At 40.1% G+C, this 23569-nt stretch overlaps 1 protein-coding gene across 2 annotated transcripts in view; it reads left to right on the top strand.

Annotated features, from left to right (window-relative positions):
- Positions 1–20880, top strand: part of MAP4K3 (mitogen-activated protein kinase kinase kinase kinase 3) — a 57313-nt gene extending 36433 nt beyond the window's left edge. For both annotated transcript variants that reach the window (XM_005429071.2, XM_031063669.1), the window contains 14 exons: positions 724–833; positions 1777–1818; positions 2047–2131; positions 3133–3212; positions 5703–5763; positions 5849–5966; positions 7811–7869; positions 9744–9847; positions 10598–10769; positions 12867–12935; positions 13053–13145; positions 14740–14810; positions 17240–17295; positions 19373–20880. In XM_005429071.2, coding sequence (XP_005429128.1) covers positions 724–833; positions 1777–1818; positions 2047–2131; positions 3133–3212; positions 5703–5763; positions 5849–5966; positions 7811–7869; positions 9744–9847; positions 10598–10769; positions 12867–12935; positions 13053–13145; positions 14740–14810; positions 17240–17295; positions 19373–19460 — 1208 coding nt within the window. In that variant the 3' untranslated portion in view covers positions 19461–20880. The remainder of the gene's footprint in view (positions 1–723; positions 834–1776; positions 1819–2046; positions 2132–3132; positions 3213–5702; positions 5764–5848; positions 5967–7810; positions 7870–9743; positions 9848–10597; positions 10770–12866; positions 12936–13052; positions 13146–14739; positions 14811–17239; positions 17296–19372) is intronic.
- Positions 20881–23569: the final 2689 nt, after the last annotated feature.

Raw genomic sequence — 23569 nt, forward strand, 5'->3', positions numbered from 1 at the left:
AACAGGCTTATATAATGTAGAGTATCAAGATTGGTAAATTATGTTTGTAGGTTTCAGGTTTAGTGTGTCAGCTGTTATTTGTCATGTCAAGAACAGAGTTCTGCTTTCAAAGTTTGCTTTTGTAATGAACTGGGCTGGGGAGTATAGGAGGTAATTGTGTTTGTTTACTGTCTGCTCAGACTGTTCATTTTATGCCTTTGTCAGTCTGATGCTGTGAGAGCTGTGTTGGACTGGCTTCTCTTAAGCAAGCTCAATGTCTGCCTCTCAGTTATTACTTTGGTAGCTTTTCCTTGCTTCGTACTTAGTACTGCTGTTGATTTGTTAAAGATTTGACTCTAACAAGGCTGTGTTTCTAAGGAATCAATAATTGAAGTGATAGCTATTGGCAAGTATTTCTTTAGGTATGGTCAACACATTTTCCCTCATAACTGTAACTGCATTCCTTTCTGTGCTCCTGTTAGAGTTGTTAGATTTGAGTTATTATGTTAGTGTTGTTACTTTAAATACCAAAAGTCATGGACTGAGATTGAACGTGGCTTGATGGATATGTGCAAATGTAAGAACATGCATGCTTCAGAAGTAAATTAGGGTATTTTACACTATACTGTATATAGTATATGTTCTGACTTAACTGGAAATTCTGGCCCACTTAGGAGTTTTGAGGCTAGATTAGTCTTTGAGGTGAAGGCTGAGGAACACTTTCTTAACTATCAATCTTTCTAGGTAATGGAGTCACTTCTGTGCAATTAAATGGTGAAAGAGAGGAACTGCCACATCAACAGAATGAAGCTAGAGACACTAACTTTTCAAGGAAAGAAAAGAAGGAAATACTGGTAGGTATTTAAGCTTCTGGGTGTCCTTTTAGAGTTGTTATGACTTTTCTACATGTGCAAGGAAATGGAGCAGGTGTGCTCTTTACTATGGAAGTTATGCTGGATGGCATCTTGTTTACTTTGAATCAAAACACAGTTTTCCTTGATTGTCTAGCTGTGATACAGCCTTAGTCTGAAGTTTGTCAGTGTTTAATTTTCCTCAGACACAAACATAATCACAAATATATACAATTTTCTTGATCTTTCACACACCTGAGAGATATAATGAGAGCCATGTCTTGTGCTGTACTGGGCAATGGCTGTTTAAGCAAATGGGGGAATGAGGGAATGGAATATGCTGTAGTTAGACTAGATTAAATGTAACATGAGACTGCCCTCTTTGAGGGCTCCTTCCAAGTGTGAAGCTGGAAATGTAATTTTTTTGTGAGAAGTGAAGAGGAAATAGGCTAGAAACATGGTGATGAGTTTTTGTTTTGTTTGAAGGAAGTGCCAGTAATACTGGCAATATTTTGAAAAGTAGGATTACCTGGACAGCTTTGAACTTGTCATTTGAAATTGTGTGTTTGAAGTTTACCTGTAAAAGAAGTTTGATCAGAAGCTTGTTTGTGCTAGGAGAGATTGATACTGACACACGAAAGTGCATGTAGCACTGAGTGGTAACTTTTAATGGTGTGATACTGAAGGGTGGAGCAATTGTTACAATATTGCTTAAATTCTCCAGTACTGAAAATGGCATTCTGACAGGCACCACTGTAGTGTGAAAATGTTGCATAAGACTGTGCAAACATTCAATGAGGAGGTATTAGGGAATCACAGTGGAGATTTTAATGAAAAGAAAATTATGCTGAGTGTTTGTGGTTATGCTGTGTGTGGGGAGGGAATGTACATGTTCAAGCATAGTGTGCGTGTGAGTGTAAACATACTTTTAAATTTTATTTTCTAGAAACCAATTAGTAACGGCCTTCCTCCCACACCTAAAGTACATGTGAGTATTGCTGAGTCACGCAAATGCATGTTGGAGGCAGGGTAAAAGAGCACATTTTTTGAATGTTTGTAATATTTTCTTTTTTACTTAAAAACCTAATATGACTTAGCAATGCAAAGCCAGTGGTATGACTCTTAACCTTTTATTACTTGAAGTAAAAATAATCCTTTTGGGGAGGTCACATTTTAATTTTTCATATGTATGTATTTAATATTTTTACTTCTACAGATGGGTGCTTGCTTTTCAAAGGTTTTCAATGGCTGTCCATTAAAAATTCATTGTGCAACATCTTGGATAAATCCAGATACAAGAGGTACTACATGATGAGTATTTTACCCATTTTGTCCTCTCCTTGAATTTCAAGAGTACTTAGAAGAGCAGAACTATTCCTTTTAAAACAGACATATATTTATACAAGCAGAAGTTGTATTTTAATTTTGCCACTGCTGTCTAAAGTCGTGTTGTTTTTAAGATATATTGGATGAAGTTCTTTGGTTTGATTAAAAAGAATAAATTACATATTGAAGTTAAAGACTCTTCTCAACATTTTAGTCTAAAAGAAGACAATCCTAATTTATCTGTAAAAAATCTGACTTTTGGACGTCTTAGCTGAGATTGATTTCTTAGCTGAGATCTTTCTGGCCCTGCAGGATTCTACAGCTGTTTTTTGCATAAATTTTAGTGCTTTAATATCTAGCCTGATAAAAGGGATACTTGGTAATATTGTACTCACTTTGCCTGCTATTGGACCCTTCGATTATAAGCTATGTAGACATATTAGTGAGCTGGTCAGCAAGAAAATATTTGGATTTTTTTAGAAACTGGAATTAGGGAAGGGTAAATCCTTAGGAGTTGACATCATCTCATAGGAGATGTCTGCCTTGTTTGCATGCCTGTGTACAATCCAGGGATTTGATTATGTTCAAGAGGTGAGGCACCCACCGGATACTGAGAAAATGTTCAAGTCACTACTGCTGTAGAATTACTCTCAAAGAAGGCAGTGGGTATTTCCATAATATATGGAAATGTCTAAGTAAGATATGCTGAAATTATTCACATGATCTCCTGCCTGTGGTTGACTTACTTTTTTTTTATTTCAATTATTACTCAAAAAACCCCCTGAGCTTTCCTAATGACTTAAAACAGCCCCATTCATAATTTAAATCTTCCTTATCAGGATTAATTTTCCATGCTTTCAAACACTGTAACTATTATAGTTTGATTTGTTTCTGTGCGTGTCGACATTGCTTTTTGGTAAAGGTGTACATACCTTCCTGAATCAAGGTTTCTACCTCTTTTTGTTTGTGTTTGCAGATCAGTACTTGATATTTGGAGCAGAAGAAGGTATTTACACACTGAACCTCAATGAACTTCATGAAACATCAATGGAGCAGGTATACTTCTGGTTTAAAAAAAAAAAATCACATTTTTAACCCCTCAGATTAATGTTTTATAATCCTTGTAAAAATGGTCTTTACTATATTTACACTGGTTACACTGAGAATTACATTAAATATTTGCTGTTGAGGATACTTTTCAGTCATGTTTGTGTTTGTAGGCTGACCCGTGTTTATATAGGAGATCTTCATCTATCTGTGTTTCGAACCTCATCATAGTGCCTTGTTCTGCAGTTAAATGATTAGGTAAATAGTATGGAATTTTCCTGGTGCATTTTGGATGAAAGTTTGCATTTTCCTTAAAACTTCATTACAATGCAGAATTTTTGCAACAAACATTGTGATTCAGCTACAGGGAAGAAAGGCGATCCTTTATTTGCAGGAGTCCATTCTTGTGGTCTTAAAAGCAGCTTTGCTGATGAGACTCAGCTTACTGAATTCCACCTAAAGCTCTGTCTTTGCAAAGTCTTACAATAAGTAATTGTTTTTAAGGGATGCTAGGGAGGGGAAAATGCAAGTTGCAGGCCTTTCTGTATTCTCCAGCTCTTTTGTTACTTTCTAAGAGACTTCTTTCTTTCTTGCCTTCTCCCTACCGTAGGGAGCTGTGCACCTGCCATCAAGATGGAGGAATTTGCAAGGACAGCCTTCACACTGTAAGCTGGAGGCACTGGTGTTTGTTCCTCCTCCATGGGTCCAGACATTTTAGAGATGTCTGTTTTGTTGAGAGGGAGGCCTAGTTGAACTGAGCTCAGTGTAACCCATAATCATACTGGTGCTCAAGTTACCTGATTTAAACTTAGCTCAGGTACCACGCTGCTGCTGCACTGCAGTTGTAACAATTACCCTGAGAAATATCACTAATGTAATAACAATTTTTATAGGCCAAGTAGACCAAGGAAAGGTTTGGATTTTTTCTTCACTGTTTGGGGTTTGGTTTTGGTTTGGTTTAACTGGCAAGGAAGGAGAAGAGCTGTAATGAAAATAATATAGTGTGTTGCCTAGTGAGTTTTCAGAGAAATGTTTTAATAAGCACTTAGAGACAAGAAGAAATGCTTGCTAACACAGCCAGTCATGTGTGGAACAAGGAATGAGTGACAGGTCAATTAACCTGCTAATTTGAAGAATTGCTATTCTTTAATCCTCAGATCCCAAACCTACTGTGTCACAATATGCTCATGTACCTACAGAAGGTCAATCAACCTTGCATGTTAAATTTTGATACAAGCAGTGTGGTAGATTGTTACCATAGGTGTTTCTTACAGTGTGTTTAGGTTGTGAGAAGACTTCAGGAATAGAAGTGCCCCCTCTATGCTAACCATTTATTGCATCATTATTTATTATAACAGTCAGTAGGGCTTTAATAGCATTTCCAAGTTTTGTGTTTTATGTCATTGTTTACTCTCACTCTGATACAACTCAGCATAAAAGTAAAAGTACTGTCCTTGATTGTTTTTCTCTGTATTTCACTTCACCAGTGGACAAAGGAGACGTAATATGCATTTCCAGGAGTTAGAATAGTGTCAAGGTTAATATTTTATTCTTTTTTTTTGGAAGAGTTGTGTTTTGTTTTCTTTTGTGGTTGGTTTTTGTGGTTTTTTTTCAAGAGCAAAACAGTTGTCCTCCTGAGTGGTCAATCTAGCCCAGTAGTCTCTTTCCTAAAGTGGCAGTGGGAAGTGTCAATGAGCTTGGTCTCCACTAGAGTCATTGAATCAGGGATGTTAGAGGATCCCTGCGTATTTTTTGTCCCCTTTTGGATCTCTTGAACATGAGTATGTCTAATCCCTTGTTTGTGTTGGTACTTTCTCACCTCCATGCCATCTTGTGTCAATAAGTTCCAGAAATTAGGTGAGAGGGGGGGGGAAAAAGTAGTTGTGGGTTTTTTTAAGGGATGTCTCATTGCTTTCAACCCCGTCTCTTTAGGAATTGCAGGATTTGATAAAAAACAGCTCCACCTTGAAAATTTGTTGCACTCATTCATCACTTACGGGAAATGTGTAATCATGCAGGTGAAGGTGAAGAATCTCTTCAAAGTGCCACTTTTAATTGTTTCAAGAGATTTGGACTGTAACAGGCTTTAGAATGGCATGGTTTGTTTAGAACAGGGTTTATTGACCGTGCTTGGTTTACTGAAGTTTGTTGTTGAGCTTTTCTTCTTTGAAGGAAAAAATTCAGTGGTTTTTGAATTTTTTGAAAAAGGGTTGATTGATCTTTATAATGACATCTTATGGAATATAATATACCTGAAGATATAAAATGTGCTAATTGTCTAAATGTTAATTGATGTATTAAATATAGTGTGTGTGCCTAAGATTTACTCTGAATTAACTCTGGAATCCAGGTAAACATTACTTGGCTTAAACTTAACTTCTGCTGCAAAAAGCAAGTCAACATTAGCTTTGTCCTGTCATCTAAACAGATACTAATTGATAATTGTCTTGTGTATGTCAAATTGAACACTACTTCTTTGTTTTTCCTTCCATTTATCAGCTATTTCCTCGAAGATGTACCTGGTTATATGTCATGAACAATTGTTTGTTATCAATATCTGGTAAGTTACTGTGCTGTCTTTCAGTGGTAGTGCTGGTAAACACTTGGTTTCGTATTTGAAGTGTGGTTTGTTTTCTAATTGCCAGGTAAAGCTTCTCAGCTTTATTCCCATAATCTACCAGGACTCTTTGATTATGCAAGGCAAATGCAAAAGTTACCTGTTGCTATTCCAGCACATAAACTCCCTGACCGAATACTTCCCAGGTAAATACACATCATCGGATATATCAGAATATCTTAACTCTGGGAGTTCAGGAGATGCTTGTGGAGCTCTGGGAACACCAAATAGTGGGGGGCTCTGTTCACAGATTGCAGTGAATGACTCAAGTGCATTAATCAGAGGGTTGAGCCCTACATTTACACGCATCAGGATGTGAATTACTTTTGTCAGAGAAACGGATTTTGGTACACCTAACCTTCTGGTTATGAAGGTTTCTTGTTTCTGGGCATAGCTCTTTTCGGGTGTAGTCTAGTGTGGTAGATCCTGCTTGTACTTGATGCTGAACAAAAGCTTTGGCCATGCCCCTCCTGGCTGCTGCAGAAAGTAACCCTGTCCTGGCCAGAACCCGGACACTGCCAGACAAGCCTTAGTAGTACCCCATTCAAATCCCAGCAGAAGAAGGTGGTGACACTAATCTAGTTTGCAGAAAAATCTTTGATTTTTAAAGTGCATAGTGACACACTGGTTCTTCTAATAGAATAGGATTTCTGTTAGGAAATTGTATTATAGAAATTTTGATTCTCTGCTACCTTTGGTTGTATTAAAGGCCTATTAACAGGCAATTCTTGGGTTCAGGAAAGGCTGCTTCTTGTTCAGTTGCGTGCAAACATAATGGTGTAACACTTGTCAGAAAATTATGTTCTTCCTAGAGGGTAAATTCTAAATAACTAAGAGATAATTTGTGCTTTGAATTGTTACCTTCTGTGTACGTGCGCTATTGTTCTGCTCCTCTCTTCCAAATTTGACTTTGGTGGGTGACTTTGGCTTGAGGACTGAATCAGCAGTGGACTAATAACCATAATTACCTTAAGGATCATGCTAGGAAAACCATACTAGATTCTTCCTGGAATGGTACCTCACCTAAGTTGCAGAGGACTCAGAAAATTTCTTGTCCAGTCATGTCGCTTCCCAGGAAAAATGTAGCACAACCTGAATGTGCGTGCCAAACCAGTCATTCAAAGGCAGGAAAGATTAATTTAAATAACGTGTTTTCCTGTTTTATGTCTGGTTCTAGGGTGTCAGGGTAGTCACATTTAGCCAGGCAGAAGACAGACATTTGAAGTATGTAGGAGAACATAATTTTTCCTGCCAGACCATAAAGTGTGTTCTTAAACATTTCTGGATGCTGTGATGATGAGTGCTACATGTAAAATGGAAAAAGCAGAGGTTTTGGTAGAGAAAAGACAAAGCAAAATTGGATCTGAAGTAATTTGTGAGGTTTATATATTCATTTGCAAAATCTTCTAACCTCAGTTTATGATACTTGGTAGGCAGACATTCAATAGCAGAAAATATGTCTGGGATAAGTCTCCTTTCCAGCTTCTTTCCCTGGAGTGTCCTTGAGCAGTTCCTTTCAAACCTTCCATGACTTGTTCCAATGAAAATTTGTGACCAGTACTCAGTTTTCATGCTGTTCAGTCCTTTTGCATTATCAGTCACTTCTGGATAGTTCCATTTGAAATGTTACACAACTGTTTTGTCAATTCATAGCTTTGAGTGCAGCATCTGTCTATCAACCTATTTATTCCCATCTTTTCTACAGCATCAGATTATTTATTTTTATTGTTAAGAGTACTGTGGCCGGTCTCAATAGTGCCTGTTGTCTTCTGATGCATGTAGAAACTCTGAGTGCTGTTACCAGCAAATAATATTTTGGCTTATCTGATAAATTTTCACATTATTGTTTCCATGATTTCACAAGAAATATACAAACTTGTGGTTTTTTAGTTTTTTGGTGTGGCAGATGTTTTTCTATCAGTGTATGTCTGAAAAGAAAATTCACTCAATTGTTTTAGTCAATCAATAATTTTGTGTTTATCTTTTGTAGGAAGTTTGCGGTATCTACGAAAATTCCTGACACTAAATGGTGTCAAAAGTGTTGTGTTGGTAAGTGAAGGTCTGGAGAATAAATGTGAAGGGGCAGCTCAAATGGTGGCAATATTAAGATTATTGAGTCAAGTGTAGAAGGTAAAGGGAGAAGAGACTTCTGTCATTATTGTGAAGCTGTGTGTTTGCAGATGGTGAGCTCATTCAGGTTAGTCCTTGGGTTTAAGCAGTAGAAACTTTCGTATTTAGCTCTTTATATTTAAAGAGAATTTACAAGGAATGCAGAGAACCAGAATGATGTCAAAATTCAAACCAGTCTCAAGAATAACCTAATCTCCCTGGATGGAGAAACTTAGAGAAGTTGCCATCATGATTAAGCCACTTGCATTCCTAGCAGAAGTTTCAGTTATCAATATTGGGTGGTAAAAAGCAAAGGAGTAGTTTAAAATTCCTCAAAGAACAGTGTTGTCTCTGAAGCCTTTATAATGTGTTTAATAATGTGCCAGCTACCAGAGTCTCAAAGCTGCAGTGTGTTAGGACATACTCTAAAAGGGAGGCAGATAGATTAAAAAACCCCAAACCACTGAGAGTGTTAATAAATGCTGCAGGGAACACTCAGAGGATAACAGGGGTGAAGTGACAGGGGTCAGAGTATGTAAAAACTCTGACTTTCTGACAGAAAAATTAGTATGGAAGTCTGTATGTTTCTAGGTTTCTTTTCATAAAACAAGAAGCCTTGTGGTGTTCTCCTCTGTCATTCTGTGATTGCTGTCCTGCCAGGCACAGAATTTAACAGGGGTGCTGTGGTACTTGACATTATGAGGGGAATCTTCATATTCAGAGTTAGCTCGGCCTCCTAAGCCTGGAGCCCTTCGTGCATGATAGGTGTGAGTGATAATCTGTGAACACAGCAAGGGTAGCTCTGAGAATCTTACTTTTTTCACCTTGAGCCTCCATTCCTGCTGGCACATAAATCTGCTTTTGGCCTTGGGGCAGCAGGAGTGCCACAGGAGGCAGAAAAAGACAAGAACTTCTGGTCTTCTTTCTGCACCTTACAGGTGTTGGTGATTGTTTTTTGGTTTCTGTTGCTGAGTTCAGCCTTACTCAGGGTCACACCAAGCATTATTTGCTGCACTTTGCAATCAGTCTGATATTGAGTGAGAACTTGGATTGATGAAATAAGTGCTGATGTTTAAGGTGCCAAGGGATTGCTGATGAGGTTCTGTGGCAATAAGGTAGTGTGAGCTTATTTCACTTCTGTGATAGTTCTGGATTGTAGAAGCTTGTTATCTAAACTATGTTGTTTATTGCCTGATGGCCCACAGTCACTTTACTGCACAGTAAAATCTGGTCTTTAGATGTATTTGTACAAAGTGCAAAATAACACTTGTTTGTCTTAAAGGAAATGTTGGCAGTGCTTAAGGAGTGAAATTTTATCAGTATTGTTGAATTGAAGTTGTGAAACTTCACAGGGCCCAATTTTGCAACTTTATTGTTCTCTGCCAGTTTTTAATTGAGTTCTGACAATGGAAGAGCAACACTTCCTGCTTTTCTATTGTTCTTCAGTTTCAACTGGATTTCCTGGTGATTTAGAATTGTTCATCAGAATTACAAAGCTCCTGAATTTCACACTGGTTGTGATAGTGCTTGAAAGGCAGCTGAGCTGCTCACTGCCTGCTGGGTAACTCTGTGTTATAGAAAAAGCCATTCTTTAACAGCTTGCTTGTGGTGATTTTGAGATAGCTTAGGCAAACCAACACAGGAGACTCAAGGCACTCCAAATGTGTATGCAATCAGCTATTTTTTAAATATATAAAAGATTAGAGTGGTGGTTCTGGGTACTCTCCAAAAGTAAAGGGCCTGTTACATAGTTGGAAATTGTTTATAATTTGCGTGTGCTTAATACACTAATATTCTCTATCCTTTCTTGGCAGTGAGAAATCCCTACACAGGCCACAAGTACCTTTGTGGAGCACTACAGTCTAGCATTGTTTTGTTAGAATGGGTTGAACCAATGCAAAAATTCATGTTAATCAAGGTAAAATTACAATTACTCTCATGTTGTCTTCTAGTTATCTTGTAGTGGCTTGTTAAGAATAAGTATTAGCTATTTCTTGATTTATTAGACTTTTCTCTTGTTTTCTGTTATATTATATTGAAAATAACTATTTAAATGTGTCATGTATTAACTGACTGAAAATAAATGTTCATGTTTTTGGGGTGCACTTCAATTAGAGAACCAAGCCCTTTTCTCTATGAAGATTGCCCTTCAGTTCCACAATAGAAAACTGAGGCTGGCAGGCTGAGACATGGGTTAACAGTGGTCTTGCTCCTATACTAGAGAGAAGGTGACCATTTATTCTATGTTTTTTGACACTGAGGTGCCCAGAAATGCTTGTTATCTCCCCATCTGACATCACCTGAAGAGACAGAGCCAGGGTGGGCTCATGTTTATAAAAAGGCAACTGCTACAACTTGATCAGCCTGGAAGAGGAAGCTTAGAGGCTCAGTAGCCAGGGAGAGCAGTGATGAGCACTCTTGTTGTCCATGGGCAGCTGCAAAGGACACACATGATAAAAGACATGCTGTTTTATTTTGACTGAATTGGCATGAGATGCTCCAAGCTTCTTAACTTAGGCCTTTTGTATTTATCAATTCCTGTTATCTGAAGAAGTAAACCTAACATTACAAAGTATGTAACAAAATTTACCATACAGTTTGAATACCTAATAGCAACTCAGACTACATTTGTTTCCCTTCTAATATCTATTTTTGCTTATTCATCTAGCACATAGATTTTCCTGTACCTTGTCCACTGAGATTGTTTGAAATGCTGGTAGTCCCTGAGCAGGAATTCCCTTTAGTTTGTGTTGGTGTCAGTAGAGGAAGAGACTTCAACCAGGTGGTGAAGTTTGAGACTGTCAACCCAAATTCTACCTCTTCGTGGTTTACAGAAACAGGTTTGTGTGCTGATGTCATTGCATTCCAAAATGTTCTTTGTTCTTCTCTTATAGCTGAAGCACTAAAAGGCAGGCTTCTCTAAGGAAGCAAATGGTTAAATCATTGAGGCTAAGTGATAATTGCAAGTTCCTTGCTTAAAGGGGTATCTGGTTGAACCTGCTTGCACGTGCACTTTTTTTTTTGTGTGTTTCTCCTTTTTGAACTGATTGGATTCCTTGAGATTTTTGGTATAACAGAGGATGGAGTTATAGTTTCTTGCATTTCCATAAATTAGGCAGTACTTTATTACCCCCTGTGCTGTTTTGTGCTCTACTCTGGCACCATGACTTCTATTTATTTAATAGGTTTTAGTAAAATTGCATTCTGAGCAATTCCTTTTGACATCTCTGGAAGATGTATTTTGGCTCTCCTACAGTGTGTCACTGCAGGTAGAAATGGTGTTGTCACCTCCTGCTGAGATAGAGCATTCTTCTGGTGTTTATGGAAAGCAAAAAGGATTAGCAGGAAACCAAGTGCCTGCCCATCACCAATGTGGGCACCATGAGCTGAGATGGCCACCACAGGAGGAGCAATAATAGACATCCTCTCATGGAAGTGTGCTAAGAATTACTTTTTTTAGAGTTACAAGGTTGCCCCCTGAACCTAGATGCAGTAAGGAACCATTGCTAGTCATAGCTGGCAGGTTCAGAAGCAGTAAATAGGTTTGGTTTTGCTTGTCACAAATCCCTTGTCGGTTCCTGGTGAATTCATACATAGCTCTGTGCTGGCATACATGTGTGCACGAGTCCAGATAAGTGTGTACCGTGGAATTCACTAGGAAGAACACTTTCCTCCAGGAAGATACCCGCTGACCTTGCTGCTGCTGAAAAGTGCATCAGATTTTGACACAGTTTAAAGCATAGTTAGAATACCAAAGTGAGCAGTGGATGGCCAATTAACATGCTTTACTACTTCAGACAGTGCATTTTATTCTCATTCCTTCATACCTGTAACTGTGTGAATTTATAGCACAGCCCATAAAAGAAGCATGCTGAAGAGAAATGTCCTGTTGTCATTTCTCTCTTAATGTCATCTGCATTAGTGCATAAATACAAGAGTACTAATCCCTTCTGTGTTCTTTTTTTGCATTGTGCCTTCCACACTTCCACACTTACAATTTCCTTAAATTACTTGTATGTTCTCACATTGTGTCTGTGTTGTTGTTTTCTCCTATTTTTGTAGATCAAATTTAAACCCTTTTGTTGCATAAGCTTGTTCCTGTCCCCTGCTGGCAGGAGAGCAATGATGCAAACAGATTTTTTTTTTTAATAGTTGTAACCGGAAGCTGCTTTTGTGTTCTAGGTAATGTGCTCTAATTTCTCATGTCTAATGGATTTACTGAGTTTCTCCTTGCTATATGAAAGATGCCTACAAAATCTGGCAGTAATGTTGAATTAGCAAGAGTTGCTTTGTATGTAACTTTAATGTTAACAAACAAATGGACCAAAACTACACTTCTCTTTCAAGCTGACATGTCCACTAATCACTTGTGGGTCAAATTCCCATTTGCTGTGATGGAGACTGCTGCAGCTGTAACCCAGAAGAGAAAAAAATAGCCCTTCTTTTGAAGTTTGGAAAAGGAAATAAGCCCCTATTTTTTGAATATCTGGGGATGGAAGGTCTGCAAATAGCAGCAAGAATTAAGTAATAGTATATAAGTCCCTATCAGGATTTAGAAATAAAGACAGAAGAAAAGTACAGTGAAACAGCATAGTGTGGACAGTCACGTATATCTGGCTTTTTGCAACAGCAATATTCAATTGCACCAAGAGAGAATAAATGGAGAACAATGTACATGTCAGTTTTGTTTTGTGACATGGCTCAGAAAAGGCTGAATGAAATCCATACTTCACTATTGTAGCTTCAGTTTTCCTGTCACAGCCAACATGTTGGATAAGTGGACATGCATCTCTAAGAGGAGAGTAATGTCACTGGTAAGATGATGATTTTAAGTAGATAAAACACACTAATCCATCAAAATGTCTCAATCTCTAGAACTTGAATTTCAAATTTCATGCTAATGTACGTTATGAACTAACACTGCCATTTTTTCACAGACACTACGGAGACGAGTGTTGTCCATGTAACACAGCTGGAGAGAGATACCATTTTGGTGTGTTTGGATTGTAAGTTTAATATCAACTAAATATATATGTATGCATATACATGCATACTGTCTGTCTTCAAATTGGGTTCTGTATTGAAGATAATCCCTTGTTAACATATCCTTATTTATTGTCTAGGCTGCATAAAAATAGTGAATCTGCAAGGCAGGTTAAAATCCAGCCGCAAACTGTCGTCAGAGCTCACGTTTGACTTTCAGATTGAATCAATAGGTAAGCTGGGTTTCATTATTGGTTTTGAATATCCCTGAAGGTCAGAGAGTTGGGCAATCACCATCTGGATGAAATTTAACAAGAGCAAGTGGTGGATTCTGCATCTGGGATGAGGTAGTCCCAGTTATGTGTACAAAGTGGGGGATGAGAGGCTGGAGAGCAGCTCTGCAGAAAGAGATCTGGGGCTTGGGATTGATAGCAAGCTAAAGATGAGTCAGCAGTGTGCTCTGGCAGCCAAAGGTCATGACCAGCAGTAAGGACATGGAAATTATATGAAGTTGCATATGAGAAAACTCAGGTTGGATATTAGGAGAATACATCACACTCAGAGGGTGATTGATCACTAGACAGAGCTCCCCAGAGAAGTGGTCGCAGGACCATGCAACGTCTGGATGATGTTCTGAGTGATCCTTATGAGTCCCTTCCAACTTCAGATCTTCTATGATTAACTTGTTCAATGTTGCAGTAAAGAATTAAGTATGCTACCTGTCTAGTCTTTGGCATTTGGAGCACTACCTCACTCATTTCATTTTGTATGAGAAGACTTGGTGAAAGTTTCAACATGTGCTTTCCTAGGAACAGTTGGAATGGAGTAATAATCCTGGAGTCTTCTTAGATTAAGCTAAATATCTTGGAAGCATGATGAAGACTTCTAGCCTCCAAGGGAATACCTTAACACAACCTACATAAACTCTGAATCACCCATGCCTAACTCATTTTGCATGTGTGTTTGTGCAGTCCATTTTTATAAAGCAGCTCAAAGGCTAAATTATATGATATGTCACAGGTTGCATAAATTTTGTTTCCTTGTGTAGAATTTGAATAAGTTAAATTTGTGAAACAGAAAAAATAGATTATTTTGGCAGTTCTCCAGTAATTACATACCTGGATTGCACCACCTGCTGTTGAAGGAGGGGTTAGGAGGGATATGTTCACACATGAAGGGTAGCAGCAGAAGAGGAGGAACAGTAGGTTCTAAAATCATCTGAAGTTGCAGGGAGTTTATTTCTGAGGAGAACCTTTAAAGTTTCAGGCCATCCAAAGATAACCTCCCACAGGGAAGAGGAAGAGAAAACGTGGCCACTGAAAACATTACTTTTATGGCTCTTGATGATTGGGAAGGGGGGGAAGGAAGGATTCAATGTACTGGTCACTCTGGGACCTCTGCATGCACTGTGGTCCTCACCCTGCTTATCACAAAATAAGCTTCCAGTGGCCTTTCCTGTCCTGGCAGTGTCTCCAAAGACACTCCTGGAACTTTTCTGTTAAAATTCCAGATATATATTGTCTGCAAGTATTAAAGGGATTTCCTGTTCAAAGACAATTACACTTTTAGGACTAGACATTTAGAATATTTTCTGGTTAGGTGGAAATGTTTTTAAACCCTGCTCATTAAACAAATAAATGTATAAATGCAGCTACTTTTGAGGCAGGGTCAGTGATTTCTGGGAGACATTCTGCTGTCTGAGTGGGTGGATGTCGTACAATGGAACATACATGTACAGATTTCAAAACTATAGTCTTGTGCTTTTGGCCTTAAAAGCAAGGATTGAATTTATGCCTCAAAACTGATTCCAATGTTCTCTCTTACCAGTCTGTCTACAAGACAGTGTGTTAGCATTCTGGAAACACGGCATGCAAGGAAGGAGTTTTAGATCAAATGAGGTGAGTACTACATTTTGCTTCAAATTCTGGCTCTAATGTAAGCCACGTGGAGGAGAAATGCACAATGCTGTTGTCTGAAAAAGAGTGAGACATTTCAGTAACTTCCTAGGTTAGACCTAGGAGCTGGATTCTCATTCTAAGCTTGTTTCATAAGCTATAAGGCGTTGGTGGAGCTGTACAAGAACCCCCTCCCATCTGACAAGCAAAGCAGAAACAAAAGACCATGCCAGGATGCCACAGAAAGTATCCAAGTCTAATTCTTGGTGATGTTAATCTTCACCTTAAATTGGTTTGAAGACCACTGTCAGTTCCTTAGCCTCTCACATATGGATGCACAAATCTGGGTTTTGCCAGTCGTTCCACTGCTAAACTTCAGCTTTTTGTCACAGTGTCAAATGAGTTGCCTGATGTTTTTTAGTCTCTTCATGTTCACTTGGCTTACAAATACTTTGAAGAATTGCCCAGCTTTCACAAGAAATATTTTTCCATCTTCAGTAGAAAAATACCAGATTGACCTAAACATGGTTGGTTTGGGTTTTTTTCCTAAAATCTCCTTGTAGTCACTTTTTAGCCCATTTGATGTGATTTTTAGACAGAGTTAGAGCATTATAACTACCTTCCCAAATAGTTTTTATTTTTCCTTGCTGCAAACCTTGTGTACCTGTTAGTGAAAATGCTCTACTTTGTAGGAATTTAATTAATTTGGTTATTAATAAACATTTACAAGTATTACCAGTTGTTCCATCAGTGTTTCGTTGGCTGAGAAATTGAGTTCGTTATGACTAATTGTATTTTAAGGTACACATACAGTCACACCATGCCAACCTTAGATATCCCACGTTCTTCCAGCACTACATTGACTTGCACAAAGCCTCAGCTGACCCAGTCTGCGCTAACAGTGAGCCTGCTCTGTGTGAACCAAAGACTGGAGTCAGACTGCTTCTTATTTGCAAGGTGCAAATGTTTATTGTGGCATTTGTGCATTGCCCTACCCGTTGGTAGAGCATTCAGTGGCCATGTCCCAGTGTGCTGCAGCCCAAAGGGATGCATTTTGTTGTTTATGTCAGGGACTCTGGCTTGCTTTGTTGCTGTCAAGCCAAAGCCAGAACCTAAATGAAGAACTGAAAGCAGAACTGGGCTGTTGACAGACAAGCAAGCCACCTAGAACTTTTTCTCTGTAAAACACATCTAGGGTAAGCTTTTGGGCCTTTTTAAATTCCTTACCTCTACTAGCTGTCCCACTAGCTGCAGCTAAGAGAAATACATTTATTTTCTGCTGTAATATGAAAAGCCTTCAGTGCCAGGCTCAGGTCTTGACCTTACTCGTTACTTTGAGGGAAATTTTGTGCTACATAGTAGGTAGGAAGTTTTTGCATGGGACAAATAGCTGACTGACTTAACTTGCAGCATTTCTTTCTTTGAAAACATCATTAGTTCAGACTCCCTATTCTAATACAGTTGGCCCAGTTGGGGATGACTTGAGCTGCTTGCAAAGTTATTTCCTTCCACAGCTGTGACCTTCTGTGATGGTTTGATCAAGTGTGAAAAATGAAAGAGGGAACTGTGAATTCTGACACAAGAAGTTCAAACTTTGGGCAAAGATTGTACAGCCCCAGCCTCACAGAAAATAGAAATTAATTTTCTTAGAAAAGTGAAGGATTTCATTGCTGTGAATTAAAATTCTCTTGCAAGTTCTCTGCACCAGAAGTGAATTCAGTAGGTCAACTAACATTACTAGGGTCTGGAAAGGAGATAAGAGTGTCTACTTTCCCCAAGAGTGTGAAATTCTGCTGTGTAGAAGAGATTTGTAAACAGTGCTGCCTGCTCACAAAGTGACTAACTACCCTTTGGAGTATGCACTGGGCTTTGGTTGACTTCATTAGTGAACATGGTGATTTTCTGGGTGCTTTGATATTCATATAATCATAAAGATGTATCACACATGGACAGTTCACCAACAGAACACACAGGCCTGTTGCACTCATCTGAAATGTCAGAGGATGAAGTTTTCTTTTTGCAGTGGGCATAAGTACCACAGATTAGATTGTTTCTCTGCGAAGGTTTTCAGAATATGAACTTTGTGTTCTTACTATAATTCAGCATCTCAACAAAATGTGTTTTATGTGTGATTTGCCTGACCCATTTTTGGATATACACTCTAGAGTGACACTGGTAACTCAAGTACTAAGCTGAGCCCTGCTGTTCTGCTTGCAATGGCTACCAGAGGAACTCATGTAATGTGAGAGTAATTACAGAAAACTTTTATATCTTAGTTAAAAGTGACAGTTGCATTATAATAAGTATTGGATTTTAATTGGCAGTCAGTTGTTAACATCAGTCACAGTCAATTCTTTTCTCTTGACTAATGTTAAAAACAAAATGAAAACACTTGTGCTCTTAACATGTAAATATTTCTTTTTATTGTCTAGATCACACAAGAAATTTCTGATAATACAAGGATATTCAGGCTTCTGGGATCTGACAGGTAAGATGAGAAGTAAACAGGACATACTAAAATAAAGGAATAATATGTATTCTCCTACTTTGTAAAAGTTCTTTTTGCATATTTCTTGCAAATTCTTTTTTAGATCATCTTAGACATTCTTTTGTGTACATGTCTGCTTTCCAGTTCCTCACTTTTAATTTTCTCTTTCTTAAATTTAAAAAAATAAAAGCCTTTAAAAGTGTTTGTGAGCTTCTAGAAGTACTCAGCCACACAAGAAGCTTTTCCTTGGCTGCAGTCACAATCCCCAGGAGTGTTTTCGTTTTTGTATTGTAATTCTTTTGTTTAGCTTGGTGAAATCTTTACTTTCAGATGTTCTGCAACAGCAGCTCATCAAAATCTGCTTCTGGACATAAGTGTAAAAAATACTTAAAAATTTAAATATCTCACTTTCACCCCAGAAAGGATATCTACCAGTTCTTCTCCCAGCGTGACAATTCAGGTCTTGTAGGAGCTCTTGATAGCTCCTGGTGTAGCTGTTCTTTGACATCTGCTTTTGGGACCTGTCTGTGTGACCCAGGTGCTCTTTTAGGAGTGTCACTGACTTCCTCACCTTTCTCTGCCCTGGTGTTGAACTTTGTACTTCTGTAAGAGCCACAGAAGCAGCAGCTGTTATGTCTTCAGGGGAGTGCATGCTGATATGAGAGTTTCACCAGTGATGAATTCACAAGAACTGCAAAGAGAGGCTTTAACTTTTCTTTTGAGAATTGCCTCTGTTTACACTGCCTGCAGTAAACCCATGTGGCATCTTAGAATGACATTGCAAAAAATTGCCTTGTAAGAATGTCCTCTTCCCCAGATTTGCTCCCATCTGTTTCTGGCTTGCTCTGATAGTTTTCAGGTCTCAGACAATGTTTAAAGAGTTTGCTCCGCAACAAACATTAATTCCAGTTTCTTCATATACCCTTTTCCTTGGAGCTCTGTCATGTTTTGTGCTTGAGTGTGAAGCCCTTTTCCAGTAGCAGGAGTCCTTTCCTAGGCAGTTCATAGGAGCTGGTGTTCTGAGAAGCAAAAACCCTGATGTCAGTCTAATAAAAACTTGTGTGTTGCTTTCTCCTCATGGGCAGGGAATTGCCTCATTGCATGAGGTGTCGTTCCCTTTGTGGAGCACATTGAATAGAGGTCAGGTTTTTTCAGGTTTTTTAGTTTTGCAGCAAGCAAACTTTCCTGTCTGAATCCACAAGAGGGTTTCCCACAATCTGCCTTCACTTCAGGATGTTTGTGGAGGAGAAGTCAGTCATGAACGTCTTGGTCTGTTTAGCAGTTTTAGCAGTTCTTGCCTGATGAAAAAAATTTAAATAGTTTGTGAAACAAAATTGTGATGGCTAATTTCTCTTCTTTGAAGAGAAAGGTCTGGTCTAGGACACCCCTGATGATCTTTGCAATTGCAGGCGCCTGTAACCCAGTCTCTTGTATCCAATGATGGCCAAAAGTGGGTGGCAAGAAAAAGTAAGAGAAAAGACTCTTCACATAGTAGTCCTTTCCTTGAGGATTCTCTTTGCCTGCAAATTTTTGTCTCTGAAACTTTCAGAGCAGAGGAAGTTTCTGTGGATTAGGTTATACAGCCTCAGAGATTAACTAGAGGTGCTCACAGAAGAATCAGCTTTGTTCATCTATGATTCCTGTGGCAAGAGGCGGAAAAACAGCTGTCGGAACTGGAGCCTGATGAATGGGTTTGCTTTGCAAAGCTCCAGGAAAGCACAAACCCAGTAGGGGAGTGAGGGACCCTCACTAAAAGGATGAGAGGCAACAGGAATACAGTGCAGCAAGGGAATTTCCAGCTGCATAAAGGGGATAAACATGATTGGTGAGGATGGTTCAACACTGTAGCAGGAACCCAGAGAGGCTCTGGGAGATCCTTGGAGACCTTGTCTGGATAAGACCAGGAGCTTGATTTGAGGTTGGCATTGGTTTGAGGGGCTTTTGGACTAAAGGCATCCAGGGCAAGAGAAATAACAACCAATTAGATGGATCCTAAGAAAGAATATTTAATTAAACCCAGGGTTGTTTTTAAATGAAGGATCACTTGACATTGTGGCTTTTTAAATTTCCATTTTAGGGTCGTGGTGCTGGAGAGCAGGCCGACGGACAACCCGACAGCCAACAGCAATTTGTACATCCTGGCAGGGCATGAGAACAGCTACTGAGAGCAGCACGTGGAGGCAGCTCACTGTGAGGAGAACACTCCTGCTGCAGCAGCACTCGTGACTGGCTGGAATTGCACAAAAGCTGCAGTAACCCCACTTCAGTTACTTTATAATTTATTGTGGCATGAGAGGAAGATGAGAATTGTTTGTGGTATGGACACAGAAGCATTATGATACCACAGAAGTGCTTAATTTACTGTTATGTAATCTTTGTACATATGCAGTATTTTTCAGTGAAACTTCTTGCTGAAGCCCTACACTGACTTTCTGTAGATAGAGGTCCTCCTGTTAAGTACAAGTGTCTTACCTGTACAGATGTAAAAGTCACTGAGGATGCAGAAATTAAATTGGGGTACTATTATAAGGACGTCTCATGTGTTTATTATAAAGTGGGATTCTAGCAACAAATATAGTACATTTAGCAACACTATTGTATTTTATTATATGTAATTTACTAATACAAATAAATATTAACTTTTAGAAATTGTAACCAAGGCTGTAATCAGATTACAATCTTGTTTTAATTTCAATACAACACACTGGTGTTCATGTTTGCACAATGTATTGAGATGTGATGTATTTAGTCACAAAGGTAAGCTGTGACTTTGTGGATATGACTTGGGCTTCAAAGTTCCTTTTTTTTTGTTTGTTTGTTTATTTGGGTAGATTCCTTTGTGAAACAAACCAGTTAAACACCTGTATTTTTATATTTAATTAAAACTTTCCTTATGATTACTTCTCTATGCTTGAAAACAATACCTTACGGATGGGTGTCAGTCCCAGACTAGTGGTACCTGGCTGTAATTCTGCAATAGGTGTTTGAATTATTAGTGTATACAATGATAAAAAGTAGTTATTACTGTTTGTCTTACTAAATAGTTTCATATCACGATGAAAAGGAGCAACATTCCACATTGTGGAAATGGCTCAGAGATGTTGCCATTTTGACCTTTTTTTTTTTGGCCTTATAACCATTTTCACACTTTTCTTGATTTTAGGATGTTAACACATGGCCAAAATTTAGTTACTACCTCATTGAAACAATACAATGGTTACTACGCATCACGGGAACTTAGTTTTGATCAGAAGTATTTTTGATTGCTATTTTCCAATGGAGTGTGTAAATGCCAAGTTTTAAGCAAAATGCACACATTTGACTCCTTTTTTTGTATATGTTCTTTATATTTTATTGTGATAATATACACTAAAACCAAACTAAATTAAAAGTGATTTATGGCCTGCGTTATTGTTGTGATGGGTAATGCTTTGAAATATGTTCCCTAATGTATATAATGTAAAATAAATTTTTTTAACATGTTGTTGTACAATTAGATTATCACCTGCACTGATTTTCCACATAAGACTAAAATGGAACATACTGAGTTTTCAGTTCTGCTATTAAATGGTTGTGCCAAACACAGAAGCTGGGCGTCTCTGAATGTATGAACAGAGGTTGCTGGAGCTCCACTCAGTTTGGGTTGACATCAATACCCTTTTGGCCTTTGGGCAGTGGACAGGTAGATTTCAGCTAAGTCTTTCCAAATTCCACCTTGTGCGGTTTCTTCCCTCCATTTCCTGCTGTTCCACTTGCAAAACTGATTTTTTTCTTTTTTTTTTCAGCAGGTTTATTTTTCTGCCTGTGGGCCTCAAGCTCACTGCTTCTGCCAGCCCCATCGTGGCTGTTCCTTGTCCTGAGTGTCACCTCACCCTGTGGGGGAAGAGGTGGTGGCACAAGCCTCACTGGTGAGCAGCTGAGTTCTCAGAAAAGCTGAGAAGTTGTGTGTGTTTCACAGCACCCTTGTGAAATCCCCAAGGGCGATTTCCATCCTGCCTCCTGTGGACTGTTCCTCACTTGGACATGCAGAAAGTTGCTCAGATTTAGCAAAGTGCACTACAGCTGATGTGCTGTGAATGTGCTTCCTCCTGGGGGGGTCCTGCAGCAGCTGGGGCCAGGTTCCTCAGGCCATTGCTGAATTATAGGCACCAGAGGCTTAGGGCTATTGGTTTTTACTCTGCTTGGGCATTTTTGGTACGAGCATGCATGCAGGGATGCAGCTGGAAAGGCTAAAGATAAGAGGACAGTGCAGCAGCATGTGGGAAGAAGGGAGCATTGTGCTAGGGCATGTTTCCAGTCAGTTGGTATAATCAGAACAGCTTTGCTTTTCCCATGCTGCTCCCCAGCCTTGAAGATAAGAAGTGAAGAGTTCCTGCTTTTTTGAAGAATCGTCCTGTTGCAGGGTTTGGGGTTTGTGCCACAAAACTGCCTTTCCCACATCTCAAGCTGCTTGCCTACTCTGCTGGCAGCTGAGCCCAGGAGCCTGGGTGTCTGGTAAATCAAAAGGCCTCCTTTGCTAGGCCTGAAGCTGCCTTGAACTAAAGTTCTCCTGAGCCATGCCTGGTAGGAGCTTATGACTGGAATCCTGATGTAGGATTGGGATTGGTGTGTGGCTGACTGCTGGGAGCCCAGTCAGAGCCAGGAAACCCCATCACAGGCACCATGAGGTTACAGCAAGGCCCTGGATGATGGACACGCCTCCTCCAACCACCTCTGTGCTTCCCTTTTCCTCCCCCTGGTCCCTTCCATGCTGGCTCCTAGCAACTGCAAGGAGCTGCTGGCAGGCAGGAGGGTTATGTGACCACAGGATCAGGCACCCACCAGCCTGGCAGCCAAATCTGATCAGTGCAGGGGCTGAGCTTGGGCCTCGGCCCAAACTGAGCCTCCTTACAGGGAACAAAGGAAGCAGTGGCACTGTGTGTGTTACAGAAGTGCTCCTGGAAGCTGGGATCACAGGGCAATGAACACTGCTTTTATCTTTTACCTGCCCATCTCTTCATGCAATGCTGCTTGCCCGTGTCAGAAACTGGATCTGGTGGCATAAAAAGAGGGTGTTCAGATTCAAATTCTGCATCCCCAAGGCCCCTGACTGAAAGCAAGGGCTGTGCAAGGTGAAGCACGGTGCTGGCTGCCTGCAGCTTTGCCATGGGGCTGGGGGAGCGCAGCAATGCCGTGAGCACTGGTGGGGGTGGATGTGTCCCCCAGGCAGGGGACATTCCTTACACCCCACAGGGTTCAGCTTTGGCAATAGCCCTGCTGGGTTTTGAAGGATTGCACAGGAAAATAGCTGGTAAAAATAGGGACTGTGCCCAAACCTCTTGCTTCCCTCCAAGGAAACACACCTAAAATACAGGAAGGCCTGTGTCATCTATGAGTGGTGTAGAAGTTGTAGAAATTTGTCTGGGGAGGGAGACACCAGTTCCTTTAGGACATGTAGATACATCTTATCAGGTCTCATGGACTCGTGCACCTTCAGGTGCTTTAGATAGCCTTGAATCTTCTCTAGCAGGTGACTCTTCAGTCCCCCAGTCCCTGCCTTTCCCTTCTACAGCTCGGGCAGTGTGGCTGGAGCACATCCTGGTGGAGACAGGGACAAAAAAGTCATTGAGCACCTCAGCCTTTGCACATCTCGGTTAATCAGGTCTCCCCTTTCCTCCCAGAGAGTGTTCTCATTTTTCCTAGTTTTCCTTTTATCACCCACATACCTGCAGAAGCTTTTCTTCTCCTCCTTGATGTCCCTGGCTACATTTAATTCCCTCAGAGCTTTACCTCCTCTAACCCGATCCCTGGCTGCTCGGACAACCTCTCTGTATTCCTGCCAGGCTTCAGCTCCTGCTTCCACTCTCCATAGGACTCCATTTAGTGTCTGAGCTTGTCCAAGAACTCCTTGTCTATCCACACAAAGCCTTCTGGAATATTTGTCCAATGTCTTGTCTGAGCCGAATCCATCCCCGCGTGTTCCAGCCCAATCCATCCCGGCGTGTTTCACACCGATCCATCCCTAACCCTAACCCACCCCGATCCACTCCCGCGTATCCCACACCGATCCATCCCCGTGCGTCCCACACCGATCCATCCCCGTGTGTCCCATCCCCATCCATCCCCGCGTGTCCCAGCCCGATCCATCCCCGTGTGTCCCACAGGCATCCACCCCCGCGCGTTCCACACCGAGCCATCCCCGTGTGTCTCAGCCCGATCCATCCCCGTGTATCCCACCCCGATCCATCCCCGTGTATCCCACACCGATCCATCCCCGCGTATCCCACCCCGATCC

Source organism: Geospiza fortis, unplaced genomic scaffold (genome assembly GCF_000277835.1).
Source record: "Geospiza fortis unplaced genomic scaffold, GeoFor_1.0 scaffold99, whole genome shotgun sequence".
NCBI lineage: Eukaryota > Metazoa > Chordata > Aves > Passeriformes > Thraupidae > Geospiza > Geospiza fortis.